The sequence below is a fragment of the Nerophis lumbriciformis genome, linkage group LG22 (assembly GCF_033978685.3).
Source record: "Nerophis lumbriciformis linkage group LG22, RoL_Nlum_v2.1, whole genome shotgun sequence".
NCBI classification, from domain to species: Eukaryota; Metazoa; Chordata; class Actinopteri; order Syngnathiformes; family Syngnathidae; genus Nerophis; species Nerophis lumbriciformis.
In genome coordinates, this window is record NC_084569.2 from 2,385,435 (window position 1) to 2,399,958 (window position 14,524).

Here is a 14,524-nt window from a genome sequence, read left to right on the forward strand (position 1 = left end):
ACCTAAAATGAAACGGCGCCATATTTGGATAACCTTTGTTGCGTCACGCCCGGTTGCAGACTAAACACCCGTTCACGTAAACAACCACTCAAGCAGCACTGAGAGCAGACTCAGTAATGTTGACATTTTCAACAGCAACAAAGCAAGTATGCTTGGTAGAAAACGCTCCAACGTAAAGTAAGGCTCCACTCTTCCAAAATGTATTAGCTTAATGCTAATTTACATTGGATTTTCCATACACAGGCTACTATTAACATTAGCGATTTTACACGGCGATTTCAACACCTCCAAATTTGGTCATGAAAATGACAACGAGGATGAATGTTACGATCAAACAAGCTGGTGTGTAATAAGCACCGTACTTATAGTATAAACACTTTGTAGTGCACAACATAACACATTCAGCCTCCTGGAAAAAGCAACTTCCTCGTTAGAGAAGCTAGCATAGTGAGCCTGTACAGTACTGCCATCTAATGTCTTGGAAGTGCAAGTGCATTGCAAATGAGACTATGACGCAATCAGACAAAATTATCTTAATCTTAAATGTTACATAAAAAAATAACATTTTATTATCTAACAGTTAACATTTATTACACATGCAAAAGTACCGAAAATTGGTACCGTTGAGTTCTGGTAATGATTCCCGGGTGTCGAGAATTGGTTGAAATGTGAAAGGTACCATATCTAATTATGTGAATGTCCAAACATTCACACATACGATTCTACACCAAAAACTGTTTGTTACTGTAGACTATTTGCTATTTGTTTTTTCTTTTCCTACAAATTCCCGCTTTTCCCAAAATTCCAGGAATTCCGAAATATTAATTTAAATTCAAACTGTTACTACGTCAACATTTTTCAACACCAACCATTCACATCATCTAGGACAATTATTGTAATAAATATATTTTCCAAAATTCCAGTTTTTCCCGAAATTCCCAAATTTCTAGGAAATTGGACACATTCATAGTTGTACAATGCCCAAAATTCTCAAAATATTGACACTTTTTTTTTTTTTACCCAATTCCGACCTATCAACCATCCACTCACACTACTCTTCATATTTGTCAAACACAAAACATGTTGTCCCTTTTCCAAAATTCCCCAAATTTCCGGTAATTTTCTCCCCATTGAAAATGAATGGGCCATTTTTCCGACTTGCACAATTCCCACATTTCTCAACCGATTTGAAGCGTTCCACCATCCACACACTCCACTCACCTTGGACAATCAAACTACCATTTTCCAAGTTCAAAGCAATTCCAGGAATTCCCAGAATTCCCGGTTTTCCAAAGCCCTATTTTCACCTCTTCCTGGAAAGTTTTCACAATCCACATTTTTCAACTGTTTTTGACCATTCCACCTTCAAAACATTCTTCTTACTTGGGACAACAAAACTACAATTTGTTTTTTGTACAAATTCCCGGTTTTCCCAAAATTCCAGGAATTCCGAAATATTCATTTAAATTCAAACTGTTACTACGTCAACATTTTTCAACAGATTAAAAAAAATCCAACACCAACCATCCGTATCATCTAGGACAATTGTTGTAATACATATATTTTTAAAAATTCCAGTTTTCCCCTAAATTCCCAAATTTCTAGGAAATTGGACACATTCATAGTTCGACAATGCCCAAAATTCTCAAAATGTTGCCACATTTTTTCACCCAATTCCGACCTATCAACCATCCACTCACACTACTCTTCACATTTGTCAAACACAAAACATGTTGTCCCTTTCCCAAAACTCCCAGAATTTCCGGTAATTTTCTCCCCATTGAAAATGAATGGGCCATTTTTCCGACTTGCACAATTCCCACATTTCTCAACCGATTTGAAGCGTTCCACCATCCACACACTCCACTCACCTTGGACCATCAAACTACCATTTTCCAAGTTCAAAGCAATTCCAAGAATTTCCAGAATTCCCGGTTTTCCAAAGCCCTATTTTCAACTCTTCCTGGAAAGTTTTCACAGTACACATTTTTCAACTGTTTTTGACCATTCCACCTTCAAAACATTCTTCTTAGTTGGGACAACAAAACTACCATTTTTTTTTCGTACAAATTCCCGGTTTTCCCAAAATTCCAGGAATTCCAAAATATTCATTTAAATTCAAACTGTTACTACGTCAACATTTTTCAACAGATTAAAAAAAAATCCAACACCAACCATTCATATCATCTAGGACAATTGTTGTAATAGATATATTTTTAAAAATTCCAGTTTTCCCCTAAATTACCAAATTTCTAGGAAATTGGACACATTCATAGTTCGACAATGCCCAAAATTCTCAAAATGTTGCCACATTTTTTCACCCAATTCCGACCTATCAACCATCCACTCACACTACTCTTCACATTTGTCAAACACAAAACATGTTGTCCCTTTCCCAAAACTCCCAGAATTTCCGGTAATTTTCTCCCCATTGAAAATGAATGGGCCATTTTTCCGACTTGCACAATTCCCACATTTCTCAACCGATTTGAAGCGTTCCACCATCCACACACTCCACTCACCTTGGACAATCAAACTACCATTTTCCAAGTTCAAAGCAATTCCAGGAATTCCCAGAATTCCCGGTTTTCCAAAGCCCTATTTTCACCTCTTCCTGGAAAGTTTTCACAATCCACATTTTTCAACTGTTTTTGACCATTCCACCTTCAAAACATTCTTCTTAGTTGGGACAACAAAATTACAATTAGTTTTTTGTACAAATTCCCGGTTTTCCCAAAATTCCAGTAATTCCGAAATCTTCATTTAAATTCAAACTGTTACTACGTCAACATTTTTCAACAGATAAATAAAAATCCAACACCAACCATTCATATCATCTAGGACAATTGTTGTAATACATATATTTTTAAAAATTCCAGTTTTCCCCAAAATTCCCAAATTTCTAGGAAATTGGACACATTCATAGTTCGACAATGCCCAAAATTCTCAAAATGTTGCCACATTTTTTCACCCAATTCCGACCTATCAACCAACCACTCACACTACTCTTCACATTTGTCAAACACAAAACATGTTGTCCCTTTCCCAAAACTCCACAAATTTCCGGTAATTTTCTCCCCTTTGAAAATGAATGGGCCATTTTTCCGACTTGCACAATTCCCACATTTTTCAACCGATTTGAAGCGTTCCACCATCCACACACTCCACTCACCTTGGACAATCAAACTACCATTTTCCAAGTTCAAAGCAATTCCAGGAATTCCCAGAATTCCCGGTTTTCCAAAGCCCTATTTTCAACTCTTCCTGGAAAGTTTTCACAGTACACATTTTTCAACTGTTTTTGACCATTCCACCTTCAAAACATTCTTCTTAGTTGGGACAACAAAACTACCATTTTTTTTTTCGTACAAATTCCCGGTTTTCCCAAAATTCCAGGAATTCCGAAATATTCATTTAAATTCAAACTGTTACTACGTCAACATTTTTCAACAGATTAAAAAAATTCCAACACCAACCATTCGTATCATCTAGGACAATTGTTGTAATACATATATTTTTCAAAATTCCAGTTTTCCCCGAAATTCCCAAATTTCTGGGAAATTGGACACATTCATAGTTCGACAATGCCCAAAATTCTCAAAATATTGCCACATTTTTTTTTACCCAATTCCGACCTATCAACAATCCACTCACACTACTCTTCACATTTATCAAACACAAAACATGTTGTCCCTTTCCCAAAATTCCCAAAATTCCCGGTAATTTTCTCCCCTTTGAAAATGAATGGGCCATTTTTCCGACTTGCACAATTCCCACATTTCTCAACCGATTTGAAGCGTTCCACCATCCACACACTCCACTCACCTTGGACAATCAAACTACCATTTTCCAAGTTCAAAGCAATTCCAGGAATTCCCAGAATTCCCGGTTTTCCAAAGCCCTATTTTCACCTCTTCCTGGAAAGTTTTCACAATCCACATTTTTCAACTGTTTTTGACCATTCCACCTTCAAAACATTCTTCTTACTTGGGACAACAAAACCACCTTTTTTTTTTCGTACAAATTCCCGGTATTCCCAAAATTCCAGGAATTCCGAAATATTCATTTAAATTCAAACTGTTACTACGTCAACATTTTTCAACAGATAAATAAAAATCCAGCACCAACAATTCATATCATCTAGGACAATTGTTGTAATACATATATTTAAAAAAAAATTACAGTTTTCCCCAAATTCCCAAATTTCTAGGAAATTGGACACATTCATAGTTCGACAATGCCCAAAATTCTCAAAATGTTGCCACATTTTTTCACCCAATTCCGACCTATCAACCATCCACTCACACTACTCTTCACATTTGTCAAACACAAAACATGTTGTCCCTTTCCCAAAACTCCCAGAATTTCCGGTAATTTTCTCCCCATTGAAAATGAATGGGCCATTTTTCCGACTTGCACAATTCCCACATTTCTCAACCGATTTGAAGCGTTCCACCATCCACACACTCCACTCACCTTGGACAATCAAACTACCATTTTCCAAGTTCAAAGCAATTCCAGGAATTCCCAGAATTCCCGGTTTTCCAAAGCCCTATTTTCACCTCTTCCTGGAAAGTTTTCACAATCCACATTTTTCAACTGTTTTTGACCATTCCACCTTCAAAACATTCTTCTTAGTTGGGACAACAAAATTACAATTAGTTTTTTGTACAAATTCCCGGTTTTCCCAAAATTCCAGTAATTCCGAAATCTTCATTTAAATTCAAACTGTTACTACGTCAACATTTTTCAACAGATAAATAAAAATCCAACACCAACCATTCATATCATCTAGGACAATTGTTGTAATACATATATTTTTAAAAATTCCAGTTTTCCCCAAAATTCCCAAATTTCTAGGAAATTGGACACATTCATAGTTCGACAATGCCCAAAATTCTCAAAATGTTGCCACATTTTTTCACCCAATTCCGACCTATCAACCAACCACTCACACTACTCTTCACATTTGTCAAACACAAAACATGTTGTCCCTTTCCCAAAACTCCACAAATTTCCGGTAATTTTCTCCCCTTTGAAAATGAATGGGCCATTTTTCCGACTTGCACAATTCCCACATTTTTCAACCGATTTGAAGCGTTCCACCATCCACACACTCCACTCACCTTGGACAATCAAACTACCATTTTCCAAGTTCAAAGCAATTCCAGGAATTCCCAGAATTCCCGGTTTTCCAAAGCCCTATTTTCAACTCTTCCTGGAAAGTTTTCACAGTACACATTTTTCAACTGTTTTTGACCATTCCACCTTCAAAACATTCTTCTTAGTTGGGACAACAAAACTACCATTTTTTTTTTCGTACAAATTCCCGGTTTTCCCAAAATTCCAGGAATTCCGAAATATTCATTTAAATTCAAACTGTTACTACGTCAACATTTTTCAACAGATTAAAAAAATTCCAACACCAACCATTCGTATCATCTAGGACAATTGTTGTAATACATATATTTTTCAAAATTCCAGTTTTCCCCGAAATTCCCAAATTTCTGGGAAATTGGACACATTCATAGTTCGACAATGCCCAAAATTCTCAAAATATTGCCACATTTTTTTTTACCCAATTCCGACCTATCAACAATCCACTCACACTACTCTTCACATTTATCAAACACAAAACATGTTGTCCCTTTCCCAAAATTCCCAAAATTCCCGGTAATTTTCTCCCCTTTGAAAATGAATGGGCCATTTTTCCGACTTGCACAATTCCCACATTTCTCAACCGATTTGAAGCGTTCCACCATCCACACACTCCACTCACCTTGGACAATCAAACTACCATTTTCCAAGTTCAAAGCAATTCCAGGAATTCCCAGAATTCCCGGTTTTCCAAAGCCCTATTTTCACCTCTTCCTGGAAAGTTTTCACAATCCACATTTTTCAACTGTTTTTGACCATTCCACCTTCAAAACATTCTTCTTACTTGGGACAACAAAACCACCTTTTTTTTTTCGTACAAATTCCCGGTATTCCCAAAATTCCAGGAATTCCGAAATATTCATTTAAATTCAAACTGTTACTACGTCAACATTTTTCAACAGATAAATAAAAATCCAGCACCAACAATTCATATCATCTAGGACAATTGTTGTAATACATATATTTAAAAAAAAATTACAGTTTTCCCCAAATTCCCAAATTTCTAGGAAATTGGACACATTCATAGTTCGACAATGCCCAAAATTCTCAAAATGTTGCCACATTTTTTCACCCAATTCCGACCTATCAACCATCCACTCACACTACTCTTCACATTTGTCAAACACAAAACATGTTGTCCCTTTCCCAAAACTCCCAGAATTTCCGGTAATTTTCTCCCCATTGAAAATGAATGGGCCATTTTTCCGACTTGCACAATTCCCACATTTCTCAACCGATTTGAAGCGTTCCACCATCCACACACTCCACTCACCTTGGAAAATCAAACTACCATTTTCCAAGTTCAAAGCAATTCCAGGAATTCCCAGAATTCCCGGTTTTCCAAAGCCCTATTTTCACCTCTTCCTGGAAAGTTTTCACAATCTACATTTTTCAACTGTTTTTGACCATTCCACCTTCAAAACATTCTTCTTAGTTGGGACAACAAAACTACCAATTTTCTTTCGTACAAATTCCCGGTTTTCCCAAAATTCCAGGAATTCCGAAATATTCATTTATATTAAAACTGTTACTACGTCAACATTTTTCAACAGATAAATAAAAATCCAACACCAACCATTCGTATCATCTAGGACAATTGTTGTAATACATATATTTTTAAAAATTCCAGTTTTTCCCCTAAATTCCCAAATTTCTAGGAAATTGAACACATTCATAGTTCGACAATGCCCAAAATTCTCAAAATGTTGCCACATTTTTTCACCCAATTCCGACCTATCAACCATCCACTCACACTACTCTTCACATTTGTCAAACACAAAACATGTTGTCCCTTTCCCAAAACTCCCAGAATTTCCGGTAATTTTCTCCCCGTTGAAAATGAATGGGCCATTTTTCCGACTTGCACAATTCCCACATTTCTCAACCGATTTGAAGCGTTCCACCATCCACACACTCCACTCACCTTGGACAATCAAACGACCATTTTCCAAGTTCAAAGCAATTCCAAGAATTTCCAGAACTCCCGGTTTTCCAAAGCCCTATTTTCACCTCTTCCTGGAAAGTTTTCACAATCCACATTTTTCAACTGTTTTTGACCATTCCACCTTCAAAACATTCTTCTTAGTTGGGACAACAAAACTACCAATTTTTTTTCGTACAAATTCCCGGTTTTCCCAAAATTCCAGGAATTCTAAAATATTCATTAAAATTCTAACTGTTACTACGTCAACATTTTTCAACAGATTAAAAAAATTCCAACACCAACCATTCGTATCATCTAGGACAATTTTTGTAATACATATATTTTTCAAAATTCCAGTTTTCCCCTAAATTCCCTAATTTCTAGGAAATTGGACACATTCATAGTTCGACAATGCCCAAAATTCTCAAAATGTTGCCACATTTTTTCACCCAATTCCGACCTATCAACCATCCACTCACACTACTCTTCACATTTGTCAAACATAAAACATGTTGTCCCTTTCCCAAAACTCCCAGAATTTCCGGTAATTTTCTCCCCATTGAAAATGAATGGGCCATTTTTCCGACTTGCACAATTCCCACATTTCTCAACCGATTTGAAGCGTTCCACCATCCACACACTCCACTCACCTTGGACAATCAAACTACCATTTTCCAAGTTCAAAGCAATTCCAAGAATTCCCAGAATTCCCGGTTTTCCAAAGCCCCATTTTCACCTCTTCCTGGAAAGTTTTCACAATCCACATTTTTCAACTGTTTTTGACCATTCCACCTTCAAAACATTCTTCTTAGTTGGGACAACAAAACTACCATTTTTTTCCCGTCCAAATTCACGGTTTTCCCAAAATTCCAGGAATTCCGAAATATTCATTTAAATTCAAACTGTTACTACGTCAACATTTTTCAACAGATTAAAAAAAAATCCAACACCAACCATTCATATCATCTAGGACAATTGTTGTAATACATATATTTTTAAAAATTCCAGTTTTTCCCGAAATTCACGTATCTAGGAAATTGGACATATTCATAGTTCTATAATGCCCAAAATTCTCAAAATGTTGCCACACTTTTTACCCCATTCTGACCTATCAACCATCCACTCACACTACTCTTCACATTTGTCAAACACAAAACATGTTGTCCCTTTCCCAAAATTCCCAGAATTTCCGGTAATTTTCTCCCCATTGAAAATGAATGGGCCATTATTCAGACTTGCACAATTCCCACATTTCTCAACCGATTTGAAGCGTTCCACACACTCCACTCACCTTGGACAATCAAACTACCATTTTCCAAGTTCAAAGCAATTCCAGGAATTCCCAGAATTCCCGGTTTTCCAAAGCCCTATTTTCACCTCTTCCTGGAAAGTTTTCACAATCCACATTTTTCAACTGTTTTTGACCATTCCACCTTCAAAACATTCTTCTTAGTTGGGACAACAAAACTACAATTTTTTTTTTGTACAAATTCCCGGTTTTCCCAAAATTCCAGGAATTCCAAAATATTCATTAAAATTCAAACTGTTACTACGTCAACATTTTTCGACAGATTAAAAAAATTCCAACACCAACCATTCGTATCATCTAGGACAATTTTTGTAATACATATATTTTTAAAAATTCCAGTTTTCCCCTAAATTCCCAATTTTCTGGGAAATTGGACACATTCATAGTTCGACAATGCCCAAAATTCTCAAAATTTTGCCACATTTTTTCACCCAATTCCGACCTATCAACCATCCACTCACACTACTCTTCACATTTGTCAAACACAAAACATGTTGTCCCTTTCCCAAAATTCCCAGAATTTCCGGTAATTTTCTCCCCTTTGAAAATGAATGGGCCATTTTTCCGACTTGCACAATTCCCACATTTCTCAACCGATTTGAAGCGTTCCACCATCCACACACTCCACTCACCTTGGACAATCAAACTACCATTTTCCAAGTTCAAAGCAATTCCAAGAATTTCCAGAATTCCCGGTTTTCCAAAGCCCTATTTTCACCTCTTCCTGGAAAGTTTTCACAATCCACATTTTTCAACTGTTTTTGACCATTCCACCTTCAAAACATTCTTCTTAGTTGGGACAACAAAACTACCATTTGTTTCGTACAAATTTCCGGTTTTCCCAAAATTCCAGGAATTCCGAAATATTCATTTAAATTCAAACTGTTACTACGTCAACATTTTTCAACAGATTAAAAAAATCCCAACACCAACCATTCATATCATCTAGGACAATTGTTGTAATACATATATTTTAAAAAATTCCAGTTTTCCCCAAAATTCCCAAATTTCTAGGAAATTGGACACATTCATAGTTCGACAATGCCCAAAATTCTCAAAATGTTGCCACATTTTTTCACCCAATTCCGACCTATCAACCATCCACTCACACTACTCTTCACATTTGTCAAACACAAAACATGTTGTCCCTTTCCCAAAATTCCCAGAATTTCCGGTAATTTTCTCCCCATTGAAAATGAATGGGCCATTTTTCCGACTTGCACAATTCCCACATTTCTCAACCGATTTGAAGCGTTCCACCATCCACACACTCCACTCACCTTGGACAATCAAACTACCATTTTCCAAGTTCAAAGCAATTCCAGGAATTCCCAGAATTCCCGGTTTTCCAAAGCCCTATTTTCACCTCTTCCTGGAAAGTGTTCACAATCCACATTTTTCAACTGTTTTTGACCATTCCACCTTCAAAACATTCTTCTTAGTTGGGACAACAAAACTACAATTTGTTTTTTGTACAAATTCCCGGTTTTCCCAAAATTCCAGGGATTCCAAAATATTCATTAAAATTCAAACTGTTACTACGTCAACATTTTTCAACAGATTTAAAAAATTCCAACACCAACCATTCGTATCATCTAGGACAATTTTTGTAATACATATATTTTTTAAAATTCCAGTTTTCCCCTAAATTCCCAAATTTCTGGGAAATTGGACACATTCATAGTTCGACAATGCCCAAAATTCTCAAAATGTTGCCACATTTTTTCACCCAATTCCGACCTATCAACCATCCACTCACACTACTCTTCACATTTGTCAAACACAAAACATGTTGTCCCTTTCCCAAAACTCCCAGAATTTCCGGTAATTTTCTCCCCATTGAAAATGAATGGGCCATTTTTCCGACTTGCACAATTCCCACATTTCTCAACCGATTTGAAGCGCTCCACCATCCACACACTCCACTCACCTTGGACAATCAAACTACCATTTTCCAAGTTCAAAGCAATTCCAAGAATTTCCAGAATTCCCGGTTTTCCAAAGCCCTATTTTCACCTCTTCCTGGAAAGTTTTCACAATCCACATTTTTCAACTGTTTTTGACCATTCCACCTTCAAAACATTCTTCTTAGTTGGGAAAACAAAACTACAATTTGTTTTTTGTACAAATTCCCGGTTTTCCCAAAATTCCAGGAATTCCGAAATATTCATTTAAATTCAAACTGTTACTACGTCAACATTTTTCAACAGATTAAAAAAAAATCCAACACCAACCATTCATATCATCTAGGACAATTGTTGTAATACATATATTTTTAAAAAATTCCAGATTTCCCCTAAATTCCCAAATTTCTAGGAAATTGGACACATTCATAGTTCGACAATGCCCAAAATTCTCAAAATGTTGCCACATTTTTTCACCCAATTCCGACCTATCAACCATCCACTCACACTACTCTTCACATTTGTCAAACACAAAACATGTTGTCCCTTTCCCAAAATTCCCAGAATTTCCGGTAATTTTCTCCCCATTGAAAATGAATGGGCCATTTTTCCGACTTGCACAATTCCCACATTTCTCAACCGATTTGAAGCGTTCCACCATCCACACACTCCACTCACCTTGGACAATCAAACTACCATTTTCCAAGTTCAAAGCAATTCCAGGAATTCCCAGAATTCCCGGTTTTCCAAAGCCCTATTTTCAAATCTTCTTGGAAAGTTTTCACAATCCACATTTTTCAACTGTTTTTGACCATTCCACCTTCAAAACATTCTTCTTAGTTGGGACAACAAAACTACCATTTTTTTTCGTACAAATTCCCGGTTTTCCCAAAATTCCAGGAATTCCGAAATATTCATTTAAATTCAAACTGTTACTACGTCAACATTTTTCAACAGATTAAAAAAAATCCAACACCAACCATTCATATCATCTAGGACAATTTTTGTAATACATATATTTTTTTAAATTCCAGTTTTCCCCTAAATTCCCAAATTTCTAGGAAATTGGACACATTCATAGTTCGACAATGCCCAAAATTCTCAAAATGTTTCCACATTTTTTCACCCAATTCCGACCTATCAACCATCCACTCACACTACTCTTCACATTTGTCAAACACAAAACATGTTGTCCCTTTCCCAAAATTCCCCAAATTCCCGGTAATTTTCTCCCCTTTGAAAATGAATGGGCCATTTTTCCGACTTGCACAATTCCCACATTTCTCAACCGATTTGAAGCGTTCCACCATCCACACACTCCACTCACCTTGGACAATCAAACTACCATTTTCCAAGTTCAAAGCAATTCCAAGAATTTCCAGAATTCCCGGTTTTCCAAAGCCCTATTTTCAAATCTTCCTAGAAAGTTTTCACAATCCACATTTTGCAACTGTTTTTGACCATTCCACCTTCAAAACATTCTTCTTAGTTGGGACAACAAAACTACCATTTTTTTTTCGTACAAATTCCCGGTTTTCCCAAAATTCCAGGAATTCCGAAATATTCATATAAATTCAAACTGTTACTACGTCAACATTTTTCAACAGATAAATAAAAATCCAACACCAACCATTCGTATCATCTAGGACAATTGTTGTAATACATATATTTTTTAAAATTCCAGTTTTCCCCTAAATTCCCAAATTTCTAGGAAATTGGACACATTCATAGTTCGACAATGCCCAAAATTCTCAAAATGTTGCCACATTTTTTCACCCAATTCCGACCTATCAACCATCCACTCACACTACTCTTCACATTAGTCAAACACAAAACATGTTGTCCCTTTCCCAAAATTCCCAGAATTTCCGGTAATTTTCTCCCCATTGAAAATGAATGGGCCATTTTTCCGACTTGCACAATTCCCACATTTCTCAACCGATTTGAAGCGTTCCACCATCCACACACTCCACTCACCTTGGACAATCAAACTACCATTTCCCAAGTTCAAAACAATTCCAGGAATTCCCAGATTCACTGAGTTCAAATCTCTTGAGATATCATGCCCTTTTAGCTGGGAAGTGTTGCCGCATGTTTTCGCCACAAACAGGCAATATTTGGGAAGGGTGTGAAAGTGCGTTTACCCTGTAGAGGGGGATGTTGAGCTTGGCGAGGAGATGAGACACGGCCGCTCTCAAGGACCTGATGAACTCCACCAAGCTGCCGTTTTCCACCAGCGTGTCATCCAGCAGGTTCTGGATGCAGTCGCCGGGTGTGGCGTAGACGTTACTCTGGAGCCACGCCCACTCTTCTCTAGCACAAAACAACAAAACATGAAGCAAAGAAATATTTGTGGCGTATTGTTTTCAGAGTTTGCTAGTATGAAAATACACATTATGTGTCACTGAGTCCTGTGTTTTATTCCGGAACATTGCTGGTGTTATGTGTGCTACCTGCTGACGTGGGCGTTGTGTCTGACTCGGGTGTGGCACAGTAGATTGGGCAGCCTTTGGGGCACCAGAACCCGGATGTGTTCCACTGAGCTCCACAGTTTGAGGATGCCCACGTACAGACCCGGCTGGCCCCACTGGTTGCTGCGTCTGTGGTAGGCCAGCTTCTCCTGCCAGCAGAATAGAGATGGTAGGCTAACTACACCCCGGGGCCACGTGGATTGAAAAGTTGCTCTCACCCTGAGCTGCTCACAGAGCGTGTCCATGGCGGTGGGCTCAGGCTGGAGAGGAGTTCTGCCCCGGTTCTTCTCCAGGCGAGCCAGCGGCATCCATTGCAACGGAGGCTCGGGGTGACTTGGAGCACAGGCGGCCAATTAGCATCAGAGACGTAAACACGCAGCATGCTGTGTCTGTGTTGATGGGCTCGTATTGCTCCTTCGCGTGACATTTTGGACATCTTTTCCTGCTCTAATTTTGACTACGTTCCCTAGTGGTGTTTGTCACTAGTGACTAGTGTCCCCGCTCCCTGCGTGTGTATGCTTGTGGCCCCGCCTCCACCCACAGAGACAAAAAGAGTGGACAGGTCAGGATGGGTACGGTTCACATTTCAAACTATAAGGTACCGATTCCCGGTACCTGGGAATCTTTACCGGTACTCAATGGTACCAATTGTTGGTACTGTTGTGTGTGTGTTAATAAATATGAATTGTTTTTGATAATAAATTCTATTTTTTATTGTCACAAGAAAAAGGAGCTGATTATGATGATATATTTGCAAGTACTAGGTTGCAATTGCAGTTGCAAGTGTAGGACGTTAGATGGCAGTAGAGTATACTCTGCCTTTGCTAATTCTAGTCTTTTGTTGCGCCCTAAAAAGTGTTAACACTGTAAGTATTGTACTTGTTATTTGTTTGTAACGTGCATCTTAGTTGTAGTTCTCATTAACAAATTTGGACGTGGCCATGTAAAATCGCTAATGCTAATCAGTAGCATGTCAATAGCAAAGCCAATGTATATTAGCATCAAGCGAGCGCATTTTTGGAAAAGTGGAGCCTTACTTTACTTACGTTGGAGCATTTTTTGAGTCAAGGTCTTTTGACTGTCATAACAAAGCAGGACACCTCGTCACCCATTTTAACATGCTAATGTTAACATGCTAACCTTTAATGCTAGCATTTTAGCAGGACGGACCCCGCCTTCCGCCCGATTGTAGCTGAGATAGGCTCCAGCGCCCCCCGCCACCCCAAAGGGAATAAGCGGTAGGAAATGAATCGATGAATGGACAGCTGGTGTGTAATAATGGGAACGTTCGCATGCTAACATATAATGTTATAATTTTAGCAAATGTAGTTTGAACCTAAAAATCATGGATTGCCTTACTTCGTGCCATCTTGTAAGTATGCTAAGTTTGACGCGAGGATTTTAGCAAATTTCTAGGTTTAAACTAAAAATCATAGATTTTTAACTTGGTACCATCTTGCAAGTATGCTATTTTAAGCAAGCGTTTTAGCAAATGTTGTACATGCAAACCTAAAACCGTTCCTATGTTACATGTTAACTAAAATTTTATATTTGCATTTTAGCAAATGTTGTACTTTAAACCTAAAACTCATGGATTTTTTTACGTGGTGCCATCTTGTAATAATACTAACTTTTATACAAGGATTTTGGCTAATGTCATACATTCAAACCTAAAAAATCATATATTATGATACTTTGCGCCATTTTGCAAGTATGCTAACTGTTCCTATGACTTTAGCATACTTCTATTTTAAGCAAG

The 14,524-nt window shown here is 37.6% G+C and overlaps 1 protein-coding gene across 1 annotated transcript in view; it reads right to left on the bottom strand.

Moving 5' to 3' along the window:
- The window catches only part of LOC133615680 (ankyrin repeat and fibronectin type-III domain-containing protein 1-like), a 69,121-nt gene that overhangs the window by 11,677 nt on the left and 42,920 nt on the right, over positions 1-14,524 (bottom strand). Inside the window, exons 13-15 of the mRNA XM_061974444.1 lie at positions 12,984-13,098; positions 12,748-12,914; positions 12,439-12,607 (exon numbers count right to left, since the gene is read on the bottom strand). Coding sequence (XP_061830428.1) covers positions 12,439-12,607; positions 12,748-12,914; positions 12,984-13,098 — 451 coding nt within the window. The remainder of the gene's footprint in view (positions 1-12,438; positions 12,608-12,747; positions 12,915-12,983; positions 13,099-14,524) is intronic.